Genomic DNA, 21,378 nt, shown 5'->3' with positions numbered 1-21,378 from the left:
TTACCTTCCAGATCCTCTAACTTCACCTGCTTCATCCTTGTTTAATGATTTTGGTGCCCTCAACATCTCTCAGAGAAGAAAGGTAGGTGAAGTTGAAACTTACATGAGACTAAATGGAATATAAAGGTGATACTGGGGTCATCATCTATATAATGGTCAATGTTCTCTTAAGTTGGGGGGCCTTTTTATGGATTATGATGTTTTTCTTGCTTTTGTTTGCCTTTTTCCTTGTATATTTCATATATGTAGAATTTTATTGGTCTCTGTACATGAAAAGAGATTTTTTTATGTGAAGGGATGAAATCTTTCTTATTTTTGCTCATTTTCTTTATCTTAATGTATTCTGCTTTTAAGAAAACATCTAATTTAATGTTGTAGTTGCTGTTAATGTGACCCTTTATAGGCACACTGATCGTGTTTAACTTTATTTTTTGACTGCTTTGTCTAAATTTCAAAGATTTCTCCCCTAATATGAATGCTAATTACAAGGCAACCTTAAAAATCTTCAACTTTTCAGAATTGGTTCACCTGTTTAAAAACAGTTTAAAATCTCTTTATGTTAGAAATTTCATTTAATTTTATTTGAAATAGAGGTTGACAGGCCTTACATAGATTTTGAAGTATTTTATAGGGACTAGTTCTATGACAAGGAGAAATGAAAATTATGTAGTAGTTTGATGCCTTTGAGTCTTAACAAGTATCATTATGTTAATAGTAATAATAATCTAGAGAAAGTGGTATTTTTGGTTAGGATCAGTAGCAGCTAAAGATGTTCAGGAGGTTAAATTTCGGTGGAAATTTCTACAGTGTTATAACTAATTCAGTTTCCTAAGTAATGGATAAAAGACCCCTCCCCATATAAAGAATATTAATTTTAGGAAACTGATAGAAGTTTAAGATGCACTTAGGAAGTATCTGATAGTATACAGAGGGTAGTATAAAATGAAATGAAAATGAAATTCAAGAAGATAGATATTCTCAAGAATTATGTCAGGTATAAATGACATCAATACCATATGTACCTACTATTATCTCCATTTTGAAACAGATAAGATCAAGGAGGTAACTACAAAATGCTTTTAATGATAAACTAAAATGTGTGGGCTTGATTTTATAGACTTCCTTTTGGGCTGTCATCAGGAACACATTTACTCTTGCTTTACATGCTATTCTCATAAATTAGATTATGTAGTTTCTGAATCCATATAGTGGAAGTGGAATAGAATTGGATAGAGGCTGACTCATTGGCAATAGTGAGAAGTGACAACTGGTCACTTCTGTTAATATGGAAGGAAACTATGAAATGCTGAAAAGCAGATAAAAGATAGAAATCGAATTATCTGGAGCTATTTACTGTAAGGAAAAATCAAAGCCCTTAAGTAGTCTTAGGGGTCCCCTTAATCGCTTTTTCTCATTTTTAATAATCAATTAATTGTGATAAGTCACATTTCTGATGTATGAGTAGAAAGTAAAGCTAGGATGGCACATAAACACTTAAAAGTGTTCCTAATATGAAGGTTTAATGGACTATACTGTAAAGTTGAAGTATATGAGTTAGAGCTCCTGTCATTTGTTTCTGAGTAAAGAGTAAAAACTTCTGGAGATTGGAAAAAGGAGGATATAGTGCCCATTCTTTTAAAATTCATTTTAGTAAAGGAAAGTGGTAAAAGGAAATGCACTACCAATGTGACCTCAGTATTTGGAATGGAAGCAAATTAATAAAGTAAAATGAGCACTCTCTTGCAATTTTTGAGGTCCTGGATCTCTAGTTTTGTGACTTTGGACCGTCTTCCTGGGGTGTAATCTTTATATCCATGAAGTGCTATATGTGGCCTGGATGATTGCTGTGGTGTCTTTCATCTTTAAAACTCAGTGTCTCTAAACTGAAAGTATATACATGTTAATCTTTACTTAGAAATTCAGAGTTCACATAGTGTATCTTTGAAGGACCATATTTTCTTGCCACTTTTCACTTATATTTAAAATAGTATGAAGAGACATAAGAGATTTTTTTTTTTTCCTAGCAGCAGACTGTATAGTTGGGAATCTATGTTGGTACAGGTTGCATTGTTAATGGTTGAATTGAGGTTTAAAATTTCTTTGTATTAGAAAAACTCTTAGCATAAGAGTATTACATGCTGCATGTTGTGAATTGAAGGCATATGTAGACTTTCCTTTGTTGTAATTTTTTTTTATTTATTCATGAGAGACAGAGAGAGAGAGAGAGAGAGAGAGAGGCAGAGACACAGGCAGAGGGAGAAGCAGGCTCCATGCAGGGAGCCTGACGTGGGACTCAATCCTGAGTCTCCAGGATCAGGCCCTGGGCTGAATGTGGCACTAAACCGCTGAGCCACCCAGGCTGCCCTGTTGTAGTAATTATTTTTTTCTTTTTCTTTCTTTCTTTTTTTTTTGTAGTAATTCTTAATGTCTGTTTAATGATGCAATTTTAGTGGAAGTAACTAAAATTTATGTAAATATAATTCTAGGTTGATCTAGGCAGGCTATCATGATTATTCAGAGACCTTTTATTTCATAATGATATTAGAGAACAGATAGGCCATACCTACTACTATTTCGTAGCTAGATTATTTTCTGGAAATCTCAGTGGGGCCAATCCTTGGGCCAGGTATGCTGCATTTTGCTTGAGGAGTATGTGAATTATTGGGATCAGGTCAGTCAACTGTTTAGACTTACTGTGTGTTATGTGGAAAATTTAACAAGAATGGATTGATGTTTTTGCTGCTTTTCTCAAATCTAGTGGAAGAGGCAATACATGAATCTACTTATATTAATTAGTGTTAATTTAAACATCTGGTGATTGCTAAGTAGCAGAGAATTCTCTAGACGCAGAAGCGTTTTTGGTGAAAAGATATTTTGAGTTGGGTTTTTTGAAGTTGAGGAATATGTAGAAGCAAAGACTCAATCAGAAGGTATTGCTTGATTACAAATAGGATCTCCAAACTTTTTAAAAGATTTTATTTATTTATTCATGAGAATGCACAGAGAGGAGAGAGAGAGGCAGAGACACAGGCAGAGGGGGAAGTAGGCTTTATGCAGGGAGCCCGACGTGGGACTCGATCCAGGGTCTCCAGGATCACACCCTTGGCTGCAGGTGGCACTAAACCACTGAGCCACCAGGGCTGCTCAAACTTAATTTCTTTTCTTTTTTTTTTTTTTTTTAATTTTTATTTATTTATGATAGTCACAGAGAGAGAGAGAGAGGCAGAGACACAGGCAGAGGGAGAAGCAGGCTCCATGCACCGGGAGCCCGACGTGGGATTCGATCCCGAGTCTCCAGGATTGTGCCCTGGGCCAAAGGCAGGCGCTAAACCGCTGCGCCACCCAGGGATCCCTCAAACTTAATTTCTATCATAGATGAGCTAAGAGACTATGACTGAGGGCCTTAGATTTATAGGGACTGGTGGGAGTAAAATGTGGGATGTGAAAAACAAATATTAAACAGGTTCATAGCCATTTGAGCTGCTTTCTTGTTGCTAGATGTGTGAAAAACTTCCTGAAGAGTTGTATAATGAGAATACATGCATTAGGGACTACTACTCATGTCCAGGGACCAGTGCTGGTCGTAAAAGTGTGTGTGACCTGCCTATAGGGAGTTAAGTTAAAAAACAAAGTACAGTTTTAGAAACTTCTATAATTTGATAATAATGCAACATCCAACTGTGCTCATTTTCCTAGTGACTCACTTTTACTTTATTTAAGTATACAGCTGTGATATTTAGGAAATTATTAAGTGATTTTTCACAACTGATATTTGAGAAGCACTGACTTTTTTTTTTTTTTTCTATATTAGATATACTTAATACTATAGCTAGGGAAAGTAACCATTGTTTGAAAATGTGTAAAACTGTTGCTGGCCAAGAGTGGCAGTGGTTGTAATTGAATTATAGCTGTGTACTCTGTGGGTGAGATAAGTCCCTCAAAACACTGGAGATGGAGTTTTGGTGAAAATGGGAGCTAATCTGTTGGAGAGTTAATACGTGAGGAAACCTTAACAGCAAGATAGATGAAGCTGCAAACTGGCCTGAACAAAAAAGAGGTGAGAATAACCCCAAATCACAAGTGTGATCTAGAGAATAGGATAGTTTTGGGTAAGAATCTTTTGGGAAGAAAGCATCTTTATAACAAAGTTAGATGTTGAGATACAGATATGCATAAATGAAGTGAATCAATACTGTGACTTCTCGCTAGGTATTCTTGCTAAGCTGTGAATGCAGGGCAACCTGAGATGATTCAGACAAATCCTAAGCAGAGTGAGAAGCCTTCAGAATTTGTATTTGGCATTATTGGCTTCCCCTTTTATATCTTTCTTAGCCTTTCTTTGCCCTTTTTTAAGGCATCAAGAGTCCTTTTCCTATTAAACACCACCCCCCCCAACCCCCCCGTTAAAGCAAAAAAGGCTCTGGTGCCTGCCATTTACACTTCTTGTTTTTGTTTTTGTTGTACTTTCGATGATGTTACAATCAGTATGCAGCTTTACCTGGACATTTGCATTTTATTTCTAGTATTGGGATAATAGATTTTCACTTTTGTAAATTTTTAAGGTTTTAATAACAAGTTAACATCTTTGAAAGGCTTAAGAGACAGAGATTTCTGATGTATCATGTTTATTTCTTCTGTTCTTGATTATAAAACTGTTAGGATGAGGGAAGTAGGATCAGAAGGGATTTGGCTTATTTGCTGGTGGTTTATTTGTGAGATGTAGGTTGTGGAGGTCCAGTTCTAGATTATTCTGTTTGAGGTCAAAGTTCACTAGCAATACTTTTTCTGCTTCCTTCCATACTTTATCTCAGTTTAGAACCTCCTTCCCACTCTTTTCTACCTCAAAAGCATATGTTCCTCTCTTAGCTGTCTTTATTACAGAATTTACTGGTGACACACATTGTATGTTTTCTGATTAATTTGACATTCAAATTTTTTCATGTAAAATTTTTGTTCTAATATCTTTGAAAGAAGACTTTTACACTGTTGTAGTCTAGGGAACAAAATATGGAGCAACAAGGAAACTGGAGAGCATTTGTAATAGGATTCTTTTATGGAGAAGACTAAAGTAAATTTGGAGAAATTAATAGAATTATGGTAGAGACCATTTGGAATGTAAATCCCCTCCAATGTTTAGGTTTATTTTGGAACATCAAATACTGATCTCAGGAAAAATAAAAGGAGAAAATATTGAAAAATAACTGAAATCTTTATGGAAATTGCAATATAAAACTTGTAAAACTACAGTTTCTGGACTTCTTGTAGATGTTCTCAAATACTGTTTTACTTAGTGTTTAGATTTGTAGGTCAGCCACATCAGTATTTACTCATGAGTAAATAATAATGTGAGTAATGTTTTTATGAAGGATTGTGTTCAGAATTACAAATTAAACAGAGCTATTCTTCTTTTATTGGAGTAGACTAAACCTCCATTCATCTCCATTTGCCAGGATGTGGGAATGCGTACTATCCCAGCTTAAATCAGATGTAGGTGAAGTTGTAGATTTAGAGACACATATGGGTCTCTGTGGGATTTGGTTCAGTTATTGGGAGTCTAGGTTCCTATGGGAAGCACCTATGGTTCCTATTTATAGCTTATTCATACAGTCTTGGTGAATTTTTATTTTTCTCAAACATCAAACAGTAAGAATAGTAATAACTCAGTGGTGCTAAATAATGGTTAAAGTTCCAGGGTTTGGGGTTGGATGCCAGGCAGTCTGAATTGAATCTCCATTTCTTCGCTGATTATCATTGTGTCTTTAAGTTCTCTTGTTTTCGCTCATAATACCTTGTGCCTACCATGTGGAGTTGTTACAGGGACTAAATGAAATATATTTCCTAGCACAGAAGTGCCCAATAAATGGTAGTTATCATTGTAGTAATACATAATATTAGCCAAACCATTCTAGCGTTGTTTGGGAATTGTTAACTATTGTTAATAAATAAATATCTGTTGCGGCTCACTGTGGATCAGGCTGTATTATAATTGCCCATTGAAGCTGCTCAGAGGATGTCCATCTTTTCTTTGAGTTGTTCAGGCCTTCCTCCAACCTTTTTTTTTTTTTTTTTTTTTTTTTTTTTTTTTTTTTTTTACTTCTTCCCACATCGCTGTCAGCTTCTCAAACACATGCTTCAAATTTGATGAAAATCTTTCTGGGGATTTCTCACAATGTAGTGGCAGACAGATAGAAACTTGATTTTGTTTATGTTGATAATGATTTTCTGTATCTGTTTCAGGGAATATGGTAAACTTAATTCTTTCATAAATTAATGTTTTTTATTTTATATTAATCACCCCAAACAGGTCTTTTAGAGAGATTATTTTTCTCATTTTATAGAGTTGGGAAATGAAAGTTTTGGGAGATCAAGTAATTTATCTAGAATGATATAGATAATTATTTACATTTTAGAGAAAACAAAAAGTCTATATTGAAGGCAATATGAGAGATAAAATGAGTCTTCAATAAGGGGAAAAGCAGGTAGTGGAGAGAGGCTACTGGCAATATGCAATGAGGGACATGAAACATTGACCTTATGCCTGTTTCTTTTTCCATTTATGTGATTATCTCGGTTAAAATTTCTATAAACACAATTTCTAGGGATAGAATACATAATTAAACTTTTGATATTGACAGATAACCTTTTATAAATGTTGCACATGTTTATATTCCTACTCATAGATGCTGGTTTTCCAACAACCTTGAAAACACAGAGATGTCAAAGTATTTCATATCTTTTTCATTGTATGAGGCAAAAAAAACCTCTCATCGTTTAAATTTGATTACTGGTGTTGTTGAACTTCTCATTTATGTTAATTGGCTATTGGTGTGTCTTTAATGTCCTTTGCTCATTTTTCTCTTTGGCTATCCTTTTTAAATTGCATTGTAAGCATGGTGTGTTAGAGATTTATACCTCTTCTATCAGATGTTTCAGTTCCTCCTCCCATTTTGTTTTTGGTCTTGAGTTTCACAACTGATTTATGCTGTCACTTTTAAAATGTCACACATGTTCTGATGATCTCTTATTAAGTACATTTAAAAAGAAAAAAATATTAAGCTCATTTTGTTAAAATAACATGGTAATTCTCTATTTGCTGAATCAGTGATTTTTAAATTGAAGGGACTGTTTTCATGTAATTTGAATCTCCTGTCATTTTATTGCTAATGATCTATAGTAATTAACTTCACTTTGCAAATGGATATGATCTAAACCTTCTCTGCATTTTAATTGTCAGATTTAAATGTGACATTCTTTCTGTTGTTTTTACTTTCAGTCTTAACCTGTTCTTTAAAATGCTATGCAAGCAATGTTAGACTCAAACTTATTTAGACATATGATAGTTGTTATAGAAAAGGGCTTAACTTTGAAGGAGTTAATTTTGTTTTCCTGCTAAATAAAGAGTACTCCAGCTTGGACTTCCATGATTGTGTTGAGATCAAGATACACTTTGGAAAGAACAGATTAAATTTTGTTTTAACAAATTAAAAGTTCAACCATTGACTACATTCTGTATTTGAGTTTACTTGGTTTGCAGTGACCACTTAGCTTTTGTTGAGTCAAGAATCTTCCAAATTTATGATTGTAAGAGAATTTTGTTCTCCTGACTGATTATAAAAGATTTTTGTTTTAGAGGGTTTTTGTTGTTGTTTTTTGTTTTTTTAGAGGTGTGTGGTGGTTTGGTGTTTGATGGTTTACCATATTTAAATATGTGAACTGAAACAGCATGCATTTTATATACAATGTGTAAATACTGTTGGCTTTTCCTTATCTCGTTTTGAGTTAATTCTTACCTAATAATGACAATTTAGTAAACCTATGGTGCATTTACTGCTTGGATTTAGGAACTAGTAACTCGTTCTTTTTACTCTTCTCTGGTCATTGTAGTTACAAAGTGGAGTAGCTGATCTTAATAGTTTGGCATCACTGGTGATTATTTTCCTATGAAGGTAGGAGTCAGTAATGAATTAGTAGAGGTGAGTTTAGAATTCTCATCCACAAACATGCTAGCCTAAGTTATAGTTAAATTTAACCTAAACTGTAATTTCCCCAGCTCTATTTAATTCCCAATATTTTTTTCCATTCATTTTGAAAATGGGAACAGGGAGCTGCTTGATTTAATTTCGTTGAGTGGAACCTCTGTAGCTCTTGTTTCTCATTGATCACATTTATGCTGGTTAGATTCGTAGAGAGATTCATTTAGAAATTGGTATTTGTCATTTTAGGATTAGCTAGAATAGTGTTAAGAGTGAACTGTGTTAAAGGAGTGTTACAGAATATGAAACCAATTCCTTCAAATTGGAGGCAGAATATCATAGTTAAGAGTATAGACTCCAGAGCCCGACATTATGTTAGTTGTGAGATTATAGGCAAGTTATTTTAACCTCTTTTAAGCCTCACTTTTCTCATCTGTAAAGGTGGCTCTATAATTATGCCAGTCTCACGGAATTATGATGATTAAATACCTCAATGGATAGAAAGTGCTTGGCATAGTGCCATTTACTTATCAAATGGTGGTGGTTCCAGTCTTCTACTGCCTATGATTCTGTAATTTTAAAATGTGTTTATCTGTTTCTGAATGTGTGTGAGGTTACTTTTGATTAACCACTACCTTAAGTTCAATTATAGTAGAGTAATATCAAGTATATTATTTAGCAGACCTGAAGAGCCTCTGCTATATTTCCAGATTCAATTTAAGGAAGGGTACACATATAAATAAAAAGGGAACCATTTGCTAATAGGCATTTTAGCATGATCTTTGATGGTGGTTTTTTTTTTTTAAAGATTTTATTTATTTATTCATAAGAGACAGAGAGAGGCAGAGACACAGGTAGAGGGAGAAGCAGGCTCCATGCAGGGAGCCTGATGTGGGAACCAATCCCGGATCTCCAGGATCAGGCCCTGGGCTGAAGGCGGTGCTAAACCGCTGAGCCACCCGGGCTGCCCTGATCTTTGGTTTTGGTAAGGTATGGAAACACATTTTATAAAAACTTTAAAAATTATTACAGCTGATTGTTGTGGAAATAACTTCCATGACTTAAAAAAAAAAAACACTTTTATTCACATTCACCTAAAATAACTTTGGCATGGTATTTTATTTCTCTGCATTTTATATTCTATTTCTGTTCTAAAGCAAAAGAATAAAAGAAGTTGCAGTTTGGTGTTCTAGTTCTTTTGAAATTGGATGTGACCTTGCTTAGCAAGAGTATTCCAACTGATCTTGGTTTTATTGGCATAGAACTCCACTGTAATATTGAGGTTTTATTTTTTTATTTTTACTTTTTTAAAAGATTTTATTTATTTATTCATGAGAGACACAGAGAGAGGCAGAGATACAGACAGAGGGAGGAGAAGCAGGTTCCATGCAGGAGCCAGATGCAGAACTCGATCCTGGATCTCCAGGATCATGTCCTGAGCTGAACGCAGATGCTCAACTGCTGAGCCACCCAGGTGTCCCATTATTGAAGTTTTAAAGACTAAAGTAATGACTACTTTGTAGGCTTTCTTAAATTTATGCAGATAACATTGGGGGACTGACTCATGATAGAGCTTAAAAATATGTTTGTGTGTGTATGTAAATCCTTTTTTGCTTTATTTGATATAATTTAGATGAGTTTTAGCACCATCCTGTTTTCATCCTGTCATCCTGTACATTGATTTCACAAATTAAAAGGTCTTTTTTGTTTACAGATGTTTGCCTACCCCTAATCCTTTAACAGTGAGTCTGTTTTTCCATAGACTGACTGACTTATTGCATTCTACTCTTATTTTTATTTGAACAGTGAAAACTTAAGGAACCTAATATGTTTTCACAAAAAGCCCACAGTTAATGATAATGAATGACAGGACAAAATACAACATAATCTTTGCAGCTGGTTTTTCCTGTTTTTCTCCATTACCTATGGAGAAAAAATGATTGGAGCCTACACTACAGTGATTTATAAGTCTGGATTTACTATTCTAAATTAGTTAGATGTAGGAGTAGGAGATGTAGGAGATTTTTTAAAGAAAATCCAAGTAATAAATTAGGTGGAAGAAGTTCCTTGTCTTGATGATAATATGAAAATTAGTTAATTTTTTTATTTTAAAAATTCAAATGTTTTTATTCAGTTTGTAGTCAATATTTCTTAGTGATTTTAGATCAACCACTGAATTAATGGAATTACAGTCTTATATTTAGTTCTTATAATTACAAATATACTAAAATACCAGGATGTTTAATTAATTGATGGAAGACCATTGTGAGCTAGAAGGGGTTATAAAAGAAATACTGGTTGATTTTCAAGTTAATATATAGTAAATTCTTGAGAAGAGATTTCCATTAGTGGACCTGAGATCCTCAGGAGTGTCAGGACGTAGGTTGCTGAGTTATTACAGCAAAAGGTAATGAATTAATGTAATTACTTAGCATTGTCTGAAAGGTGATAATCCATATATATGTTGTACTATTTTCTAAGTATATGAAGATGTTGTGACTAATAAAATGCAGATCATCCAGAAGTGTCATTCATAGCAACTTATTTTATTTTATTTTTTTAAAGATTTTATTTATGTATTAGACACACACACACACACACAGGCAAAGGGAGAAGCAGGCTCTATGCGGGGAGCCTGACGTGGAACTTGATCCCAGGTCTCCAGGATCACGCCCTGGGCTGAAGGCAGCGCTAAACTGCTAAGCCATCATGGCAGCTTTAAATCATTCATTGTTTCAGAACATAAAAGGTGAAAGCACAATTTTTGATGTTCAGAAGGGATTTTTAAAATTCAGAGTATTGGAAACTTTTTGTACTAGGATAACAGTTTGATTTCTAATTTATTACTGATTAGATAATGATATAAAATGACATAAAACAACATATGGCTGGTATTAAGAAGCATTGGTGTTTTGCAGTTGTACCAAAAGAATTGTGCACTGAAAAATCGGTCTGTTGCTTGATAGCTTTAAGTACATTTACTATACAAGTGTGGCATTTATAGGTTTTTCTTTGGCTAAACTGTGAACTTTTAGGGGAAGAGAATAGATCTTAGCTTTTTTTGTATTTCTAGGAAGAAGGTCATAGAGTCGTATGCTGAAATGTTGACTGAATTAAAAAAAAAAAGTGTGTACTTTTAGGCTTTTGAACTCAAACAGTCCTAAAAATTAGCTTTTACCATTCTTTCTTCAGACATAGAGACTCCCCTCAATTGTAAGGAATGAAGGTGGATTTCCTTTAGATCTAAACCATTGGAAAGGGCTTTTATGAACCAGGGTAAGATATTTTGAGGAGCCAGGGTTCTGGGGGCTATATGAATAATGGTCTTAAAGGCTCTAAGTATCGAGGTCAAGCTTTACAAGAGTTTGGACGTTGAACTATTGAACTTCTGTCTCTATTTCAGGGGGTGGCTTCAGTTTCTGTCTGGACCAGTAGTTGTTTCTTACCTAGATCTTTTCTATGACATTTTCTAGAACTTGACTACTCAAAGTGTGGTCACCAGATCAGCAGTACTAGCAGTCTTGGGAGCCTTTTAGAAATGCAGAGTCTCAGGCTTCACTCTAGGCCTACTGAATCAGAATCTTTTTTTTTTTTTTCTTTTTTAAGATTTTATTTATTTGTGAGAGACACACACACACAGAGAGAGAGAGAGAGAGAGAGAGAGAGAGAGGCAGACACACAAGCAGAGGGAGAAGCAGGCTCCATGCAGGGAGCTTGATGTGGGACTTGATCCCCGGACTTCAGGATCACACCCTGAGCCCAAGGCACATGCTCAACCACTGAGCCACCCAGGCGTCCCTAGAATCTTTATTTTAATAACATCTCCAGAAGATTCATAGGTTCATTACAGTTTGAATACAAAAGGATCCTTGAATACTTTAGGCTTGTACAAACCTGTTTTTTTTTTTTTTAAATGCTCAATGTAAAGAGTAAAACTATTTTCAGCTACTGTCTTATTGTACTGTTTATTTAGATTTTGTGAAGAATGATATTCACTCTTGTAGTAAATCTTGAGACTTAAAGTAAAAGTTGTTTGACTAGAAGGGGATAAATAACTAGCTGATTATTTACCAGTAGGACAGAACATTTACAAATGCTTCCATTCCATAAGTAGAAATACATGGATGGGAAAGGCTATCAGGAATGGAGGATCAATAAAGGGACATATCTGTATTTTTGTTTTGTTTTGTTTTGTTTTAACTATCACATTCTCAAGATTGGTCTAGGAAAGGCTTACTGAAAGCTAAGGAAAAGGGAAGAGGGTTGTTGCTTTTGTTTGCTCTGGAGTAGTAGAGGGGTTTGGATCATAACATCTCAGCGTTTTAGGGTAGTAACTTTAGGGCTTAATAAACATTTTCCATAAAATTTTGTTTTTCTCTTTTATTTCCTTATTTTCTATTTGACTTCTCCAATTTCCTTAGCCCCCATTTTTCAGTCACTTCTAGTTTTTAATCTAGCAGGTCTCTCCCCAACACCTTATTAGTTCTATTCCCATTTCAGCCCCCTTTATTTTACATCTTTCACCTACACCAGTGATTCTTAAATGGGGGCAGTTGTGTCTCCCTGTGACATGGAAGACACATTTGGTTGTCACATCTGGAACTGTGGTGCTACTAGCATCTAGAGGTTAAAGGCCAGGGATGCTGCCAAAACATGCTACAGTGCACAGGACTGCCTCTACAACAAAGAATTATCCAAAGTCTCTAGTGCTGAGGTTGAGAAACACTAACCTGGGTTACTGTCAGAGTCCTGTGAATTTGTCTGCCTGTTTTCACTTTGATTTTCATTTTGAAACTTTCAGGAATTCCCTCATTGCCCATGGAATGAAGTCTAGATATAGAACTATTTTTTTCATTGATTTGAAGCCTCATCTTTTGCTCTTCAAGGTTAGCCCTCTACAAAAGGTAGACTGAATACTTGTGGTTTTCATATAACACCACAGTGCCTGTATTCCTCTACATACATGTTTTTCCTCTCCCTCCATCTCCCCTCTTTCTCTCTTCATCTAGGCACACTTACTCCTTTAGAATTGTAATCACCTTCTCTGCCCTATTGGTACTTTAATTATGTATGCATTTATTATATCATGAGTATGTTCTGTTTGCAGAACTTGGTTTCCTACTACATTATATCCTCTTTGAGGAAAAGATGTATATGTCATTCATCATTGTATTTCACATATTCAGAATAGTTCCTGATACAAAGTAGTCTCTTAGATGTTTAGTTGAACATACATTTTTTTCTTCAAGGGATAAATAATAGCTAAAGTAATTTGGAGATTAATTTACAGATGAGATTTTACTATAATTTATGTCCTGTGCAGTGAGACTTCTGTATGTAATCTTTTTGCCTTACCTTCGTGCTATTACCCCTTTTCAGATGTCATTTTGTTTTCTGTTGCTTATGATGGTAATTTCAATGGTATTGATACCTTAGGTCTTTTCGTTCAGTATTACATAGAAGGCTGTACTTTCAGATTAGATTTTAATCTCTGGCTATTTATTGAAGAAAGTTAAGTCTGTAATGGTACATGTTTGGGAATTTCTTCCACTTAAGAGGAAAGGCCTTAGGCTAATTTTAGGTATTTGAAGGTTGGGGTGGAGAGAAGAGTGATGAATTCCTCTTTGGAAAAGATAAGAAACATGTAATGAGAGCTGTTGAGAGGGAGAATGCTACATTGGATTTATTTAAATGCCTTTTTCTACATTATTTAGTACACAGCTATAAGAAAATAAATTGTGCTAATCGTAATAATCAGCTCAAAAGCAAGTCTGCATTTGTGATGGATTCGAGTAAACAGAAGAACATTTTAATCAATTTTCTTGCTTTCAAATATATGACTAGAATTGAGGTGCCCTTGTAGTAATCCTATTTAACAGGTTGTTATTTTGTTATTGTTAAATAAATATTCTTCGATGTATTGAACTTTTCTGATAGTTAGGATAGTCTTTAGCCCAGACATTTTCTAAAATAGAAATTTAAATTAGTGAAAGTTTAATTAAGGTATAGTAGTTTTGCTGTATGTCAAAATCTTATAGTTGTTGTGAGCTATATTACCAGAAATAACTTATTTTAAAATTATTTTGTTTGTAATATTGTTCTGATAGGTGCATTTTTATTCTCATCCACAAAAGTTGCTTGTCACATAGAGAGTAATTGAATTGGTGCAAGATTGCATAGAGGTGGAAATATTTTAGTCTCTTGAAATTTATCCACTGCTATAATAATTGGGTTGGTAGGTAGTTTAGTTGCCTTTCTTAGGCAAGTTTAATTTTTTCCCCCTTAAATCAAAGACTATTAGTAGAGGCCCATTTCTGTAGTTACAATCTAATTTGTGTAGTATAATATCCATAGGCATTATTTGCAAGGTCATTTTGAAATTTAGAAATGAAGTGTTTTCTTCAAGTTGGTTGTCTCTATTGGCCAAAATTATATTTTATATATTTGTCTGGCTAATGACACTTTTTCTGAAGAAAGTTAATTTTAGCTATTTGCTTCAGCAGACATGAACAGAGCAGTGAGTAAACATAGATTTTCATATTTCAGGTCTTCAATTCGTTAATCTTCCCAAGAATGATCATTCCTTAAAGGGAAATATATATATAAGTTCCCATAAAAGATGTAATTTAGTGCAAATTTGCTATAAATAGGAAAGGTAAAATGGTGGAAACTACCGTTAACTTTCACATATAAAAAAACCCTACCAATCGCTATTAAGATTGTTTACTAACTTTTTAAAAATGTTTGCCAGTGACTGTATGCTTTTATTGGAAAAGCTATTCAGTATCAATCTGTTTACATTACTGATATTCATAAGACCCCCATGACATTTGTGTAATTTTTAAAAAAATTTTGGGATTATATCATTGAGTACCTTAAGTTGAATGCCCACTTTAAGACACAATGACTTGTACTTTCACCTAATGTGCAGAGAATTAAAAAAAAATTTAAAAATTAATTCCTTAGGAATTAGCTGCTGCTTTTAAGTGGAGGTAGTTCGTCAGTAGGAAAAAAGATAGCAAAATGGGGAGCAGAAAAAGGTATAGTTTGGAGAATTTGTTTACCTGTATTTGGTGCCCTTGGAGCATTTCTTCATATTGCAGTGAGAATAGGTAAGTGCCAGTATAAAACATTTTGCAAAGCATTTAACTTTGCTGATAAATTTTCTATTCATTTAAGGTTTTATAAAATCGAATTATAATGTATACTTCTAAAACATCTGTTGCTTTATATCAATATGTTGTTCAGCCTGTTAGGACTGTGGGTTAATTTTGGAGGTGTGTATTGAGGGTGGGGGTGGGAAATGATGGGTGGTTATAAGGACATTAGAAGAAGTGTCTTAGAAATTTTACTTGTTTCCTATTCCACCATTCTTGATATCATCTATGTCAGTTATGTTAGTTTAGATTAGTGTGGGGGATGTTAGGAGTGGCTGGTTTCTTTCCTTCTTTTTCCTAGCCAAGGAAGTATCGCCTGGGGATGCTGGAGGAGAGGCTAGTTCCGATGGGATCAAAGGCACGAAAAGCAAAGAACCCTATTGGCTGCCTTGCTGACAGGTGTAAATCAGGAGTACCCATCAATATGGTTTGGTGGAACAGAGTCACAGAAAACAATTTACAGGTAAAAATAATTTTATTAGACATTTTTTGAAAGTGAATATCTTGGCTGCTTTCTGTGTCTGTGTGGGGTGGTGGGTGTGAGATTGGATGGCTTAGTTGACATTCTTAGGTATCCTTAGGTGATTCTTCTTTTCCCCCCCCCCCCAAATCAAAGGAAGGTTAGTGGCCCACTAACCACTTAAATGATTTCGTTTGGTGATTTTTTTGAGCTTTATCTGCTTGTAGTATACTTTCCTATTCTTTTATTAAATTTAGCTTTCCCCTTTTGGATTTTGTTAACAGTTTTAAGTTCAGTTATTTTTAATACACACAGTTATTCGGGGTACTATATTAAAATTCGTTATAAAATTTATTGTAGAAAACCTCAGTTATTTGCCTTCTGATTAACAAGCTTCAAAAAAAAAACAAGCTTCATATGTTTACATTTTGTACATTTTTACTACTAAATAAAAATTGTATATAAACAAACTAGTTAAGTGTTGGCTTTAAAACCAACTTCAATAGATGCCGTCACAGAATTAAGGCAGGTACATTTCAGTCTTGACTCTTAGTACTGAATAATGAAAATGGATTTTATAACCCGAGAACTAGCTTTTGAATAAGATTCTGAAGTACTTGTGAAGTAATTTGAATTATATTTAATTTTAATTTAGATTATAATTATTCTAATTTTTAAAAAGTTGGTAATGGTATAATATAAATCTTTTTTTAAAATATAAATCTTTTAATCCAAATTTAAGTTTTGGTGGAAGTAGAATATCTTTCTTCCCAAACTTTCTGTATACATGGGTATTTTTAATATATTGCTAGCCAAAAGTCTATAATCCCACACACAGAAAAGATATAACAAAGTTAACAACTTGGCTTTATTTCTGTCACTGACTGTGTTATGAAGGGGTTCCATAATATTTTGGTCTTTTCAGTATTAATACCATAGCAATATTTAAATTGCCTTGGGCACAGAAATAAGAGTTAACTCCAAAAATATTGCAAAACATAGTATCTGCCCCAAAGGAAATTTTTGTAGTATTTTCTAAAGGTAAGGAAAACGTTGGGGCGGGGGGAGAGTCCACATAATCATACACTGAAAATTTCATTGGAAAGTTTTGAAAAAAGCAATATAGTTCACTGGATTTTTGTCTTTTTAGATTGGTAGGAGAGAGATTTGATGTGGATTGTTAGAATTACTTCTCAGTTTTAAAAAGAAAGTCTGAGAATAAATTGGACCCTAACTATAAGAACAGATACAAATGGAACTTGGACATCTTGGAGGCTGTGGAGTAAAACACTGATAAATGCACGGGTATAGCCTCTTGACCTTTCCACAACTGCCTGTCTTATCCTAGTGACAATTTTTGAGGCACCTCTTTTTAGCATACCTTGAAAAATCATTAGGTTACTGTAAGAATATATGCTAGAATTATGTTTTATTTTTAATTAAAACAGTTATAACAGATAAACTTGTCAATGTGCGAAAGATTGAATTTATGTTATCAGAATCTCATATTTCAACTACTATTATTATTTTATGCTTCAAATAGTTTTTTTCCTTTAAGGACATGAGGTGTGCCTTAGTATCTTGGTTGGAAATTGGAAGGACAATACACCTCATAGTATCAGTCATGTTGAAGTTTTGAAAAATGCTTTTTACTATATTTGTGGATTCCTAAACTGGGTACCTGATGCTGTTTATGCAGAGCAAGAAGGATGTCAGTACCTTTTGTTTTGTTTTGTTTTGTTTTGTTTTTACTGGGGCTTTTATCTTTTTGTTCTGTAAGAAAACTTATTTATGTGAATCAGTTCTTTACCTTTTTTTTTTTTTTTTTTAGTTTTGTATGATACTTTTTAACAAATTTGTTCACATAAAAAACTTACACAATAAAAGTTGAGTAGCCAGATACATTATCTTTCCTGTTTCATTTGTTTCCTTTCCTTTAAATCTTAGGTCTTTTCAATCCTAAGGTCAGAGAAATGTTTTTATTTTATTTTTAGTAATTATTGCTCTGTTTCTTAAATGCTTACTTTGTGTCAGGCACTGTGCTAAGCTCTTTACATATATTGTTTCTTTTGGTCTTCCTGATAGCTGATGAGAGAAATGTTATTGTTAAATAAAGAAACATCTTCAGAGAAGTTAGGGAAGGTTAAGGTTAAATAGTGGTCAGTAGAGGAGCAGGCTTCTTAATTAACCCTTGTTTGTCAGACTTTAAATTCTCTTTACCTCTGTGTGATATACCCTCTATGAAACTAGAGTTGTGGTTGGCTTAATTACCTAACTGGTTAACTGAACTTCTGTAGGGCAGCTTGCTTTTAGAGGAGAATGCATACATAGTTTTCTATTCGTGGATTGTAACTCATGCATAACTACAGGACTCATAAGGTTGGTCCTTTTTCCTCTTGATTCCATCCAGTTCTCAGTCATCTTTAATTACCTTTCTTTCTGGAACTGGAAACATTTCTTCACAGTGATTTCTTAGTCTCAACCTAACACAGAAAAACAAGTTTTTCTACTTCTGAAGACAAAAGATAACCAACCAACAAAACTCTTAAACCAGAAATAACAACAGAAACTTTCTCTTAAGGTTTCCACCTGAATCATTCATAATTGCATTTATTCTCTTCAGTGCTGGATTTCTTACAAGAGCTCCATGATCCCCCCATCTTTTAGTACTTAATAATCTTTTTATTTATTTTCCATCAAGAATCTCCTGATATGAGAGAACCTGTTTACCACGACACTTGTAAAACAGTGATTCATGCTTTCATTCAATACATACATACAAGTATACATATGTGTGTCTATATATATATGTATATATATATAATATGCTAACTAGAGAATTAAAGATACTTATTATTTTCCTTAGTTTTTCGTAGTGTGGTAAAAGCTAAATTTATTTTTCAGATGTCTCTTTGAAATATTGATAATGTCCATCAAGTCTCCATTACTATGTGGAGTTCCCATTTGAAGACCCTTGGAATAGATTCTGTTCTTTTCTCTGATTTCTTTACCACCCATTTATTCCTTCAGTGTCTGCAGTTTGACGCCATCAAAATTTTGCTGAAATTGCTCTCAGTTTGTCAGAGATCTCCTTAATTACCAAAATGAAGCAGTTTCATCCAGTACTTAAAACTTATGGCTACCTCACTATTTTTGAAACTCATTCCTTTTTGTAATCTTGACTCTTTGTTTTACCCCCTGGCTCCTTGTGAGCTCCTGGTCTTGGCTCACTCATTCTTTGCTTTTCCTTGCATGCCTAAGACCTAAAATGTTACTTGTTAGAACGGTCTTCTGAGTTCAAGACTCAAGAGTTTTTATACTTTCTGATATCTTTGCATGTAGATATGTATCCCATTAACACTGCAGATTTGGCATGTCTAAACTCATGCATTTTTCTGTCCTCCAAATCTGTTTCTTTTGTAGTTCATTTTTAGTTAATGACTTTACCATCTTCCCAGTCCCATCACTAAGGCTACATATCTTAACTTCTCTCCTATCCTCTCTCACATTCTACCATTTATCATAAGAAAGAAACTATTAAAGTCTGACTATCTGTTAATTGAAAGACAGTACATTGGACAATTTATTTGTCATCATATTAAGGCTTTGCCACAATAATACATGTTATACCCATTTGACAAAAATTGTAAGTTGCAATTTAGAAAAACCTTATTTTTTTAAGATTTTATTTTTTAAGATTTTATTTATTTATTCAAGAGAGAGAAAGAGAGAGAGAGGCAGAGACACAGGCAGAGGGAGAAGCAGGCTCCATGTAGGGAGCCCAATATAGGACTCGATCCTGGAACTCTGGGATCACGCCCTGAGCCAAAGGCAGACCTCAACCACTGAGCCACCCATACGTCCCTAAGATTTTATTTTTTAAGTAATCTCTACCCATTGTGGAGCTCACACTCATAACCCTAAGATTAAGAGTCACATGCTCTACTGACTGAGCCAGCCAGGTGCCCCAGATCTTACTGTTAATAAGTGATAGAGCTAGGATTCTAGCCCAAGTCTATTTAATTCTTAATCTGAGATTTTCTTATTATGTTGTCTATCTCTAATCTTTGTAAAATTCTGCAATATCATCTTCTTTCCCTTTTTAGCACTGACATAGTTTATACCCTAAAGGTATCTTCTGAATAATTTTTCTTAAATCTCCTTGTTTTACTTAATGTAGGGCTATCTTTCTTTAATGATCCATACATACTAAATTCTAATCAGATGGAATTTTTCATACTTCATATAATATGAAATACATTGTCCATTCTCTGTATATTAGTACATCTGTACTATTGTTAACTAAGCCTGAAAAAAATATCTTCTTTTTCCTTCAAGAGTTAACTCATATACTGCCTTCTCTGAATACTTGCTTAAACACCTGAATTTCTTTTTACTGTTTCTATAATACTTGGTGTTGTTTAAAGAGTTATTTCTCATTGTTTTATATTAAGTTTCTTTACCTGTTTGCCTTTTCTCATTGGATTGTAAATATTTGAGACTGAGCATGTATTTATTCTCTTTTTGTACCCTTAATGTATCTTGTCTCCAAATGTTACTGTTTAATTTCCTTTTATTAGGCAATATATGTAATTTGTGGTAATTTATTCTAATACTTTTATATATTTAAAAATTTTTATCATAGGTTCTGGGATTATAGCTACCATATTACTATTGCTTAGTTTTATTATCACAACTGATTTAGAATAGAGGGTAGTGATTTCTTTTGAAATGTTAGAGAATCTTACATTTTTTTAAAACTCAGAGTTTAACATTGCCCAAGTATTCTTGATATTTTCCAATCTTCTGAGCCTGGTAAGAGTGTTAATTACTTCTTGACACTGTTGTTAAGTTACAGGGCTGCTCCATTTTGTAATTTTCTCATGATCTTAGCCCAGACACCAAACAGATGGTAGCTGGAAGGTCACCTGAGCAATACTTTATTTTACCTAAGTGTAAATTCTCTTTTATCTTCCTCAGTCTTTACCTAGGATGTTTACCCATTTCTCTGCCTGACCAATTTCTATGTCAATATCCAATTTTTTAATTTGTTTTTATTATATAGTTCAAATACCCTTGTTTAGGATTGAAATATTTTATCACTTACAGAATTGTGAGGATTCAGATTTACAAGCACATAGTAGATATTAAATTTCCGTTCCTTCAGTTTCACTTTATCACTCCAAAATTGGTCTTTGTTTATATTTATTTAGGGTACTATCAGTTATATTCAGATATACATGACAACATGGTGTATAGATAGTGTGTGTATAGAATGAGGCAGTGACATTAATTGTCTTTTAGGGGCTCACATTTTAATGCTAACTCTCATGAATATATTTTTTTTAATTTTTATTTATTTATGTAGTCACACAGAGAGAGAGAGAGAGAGGGAGAAGCAGAGACATAGGCAGAGGGAGAAGCAGGCTCCATGTACCGGGAGCCCGACGTGGGACTTGATCCTGGGTCTCTAGGATCGCGCCCTGGGCCAAAGGCAGGCGCTAAACCGCTGCGCCACCCAGGGATCCCCTCTCATGAATATTTTAAAAGATTAGTTTAAAAATGCTTTATTTATTTTATTTTTTTAAAGAGATAACTGTGTTCCCATCTTTCCCCTAAGAATTATGTGTTAAGGGGCTCCTCGGTGGCTCAGTCAGTTAAGGGTCCAGTTCTTGATTTTGCCTGGAGTTGTGATTTCAGGGTTGTGGCAATGAACCTTGGGTTGGACTATGCACTCAGCAAAGTCTGCTTGAGGTTTCTCTCTCTCCCTCTGTTCCTTCCCCTGCAT

General features: G+C 34.1%; 1 protein-coding gene across 7 annotated transcripts in view; it reads left to right on the top strand.

Annotated features, from left to right (window-relative positions):
- Positions 1-21,378, top strand: part of PAN3 (poly(A) specific ribonuclease subunit PAN3) — a 134,326-nt gene that overhangs the window by 24,470 nt on the left and 88,478 nt on the right. For 5 of the 7 annotated variants that reach the window (XR_013362881.1, XM_077868282.1, XM_077868283.1 and 2 more), the window contains exons 4-5: positions 12-82; positions 15,432-15,593. Coding sequence is in view for 6 of the 7 variants with exons in the window: in XM_077868282.1 (XP_077724408.1) it covers positions 12-82; positions 15,432-15,593 (233 nt within the window). In the remaining variant the exon portion in view is untranslated. The remainder of the gene's footprint in view (positions 1-11; positions 83-15,431; positions 15,594-21,378) is intronic. The other 2 variants (XM_077868285.1, XM_077868284.1) reach the window with 1 other exon arrangement.

Source organism: Canis aureus, chromosome 24 (assembly GCF_053574225.1).
Source record: "Canis aureus isolate CA01 chromosome 24, VMU_Caureus_v.1.0, whole genome shotgun sequence".
Classification (NCBI taxonomy): domain Eukaryota; kingdom Metazoa; phylum Chordata; class Mammalia; order Carnivora; family Canidae; genus Canis; species Canis aureus.
This window is presented reverse-complemented; position numbering and strand designations above follow the sequence as displayed.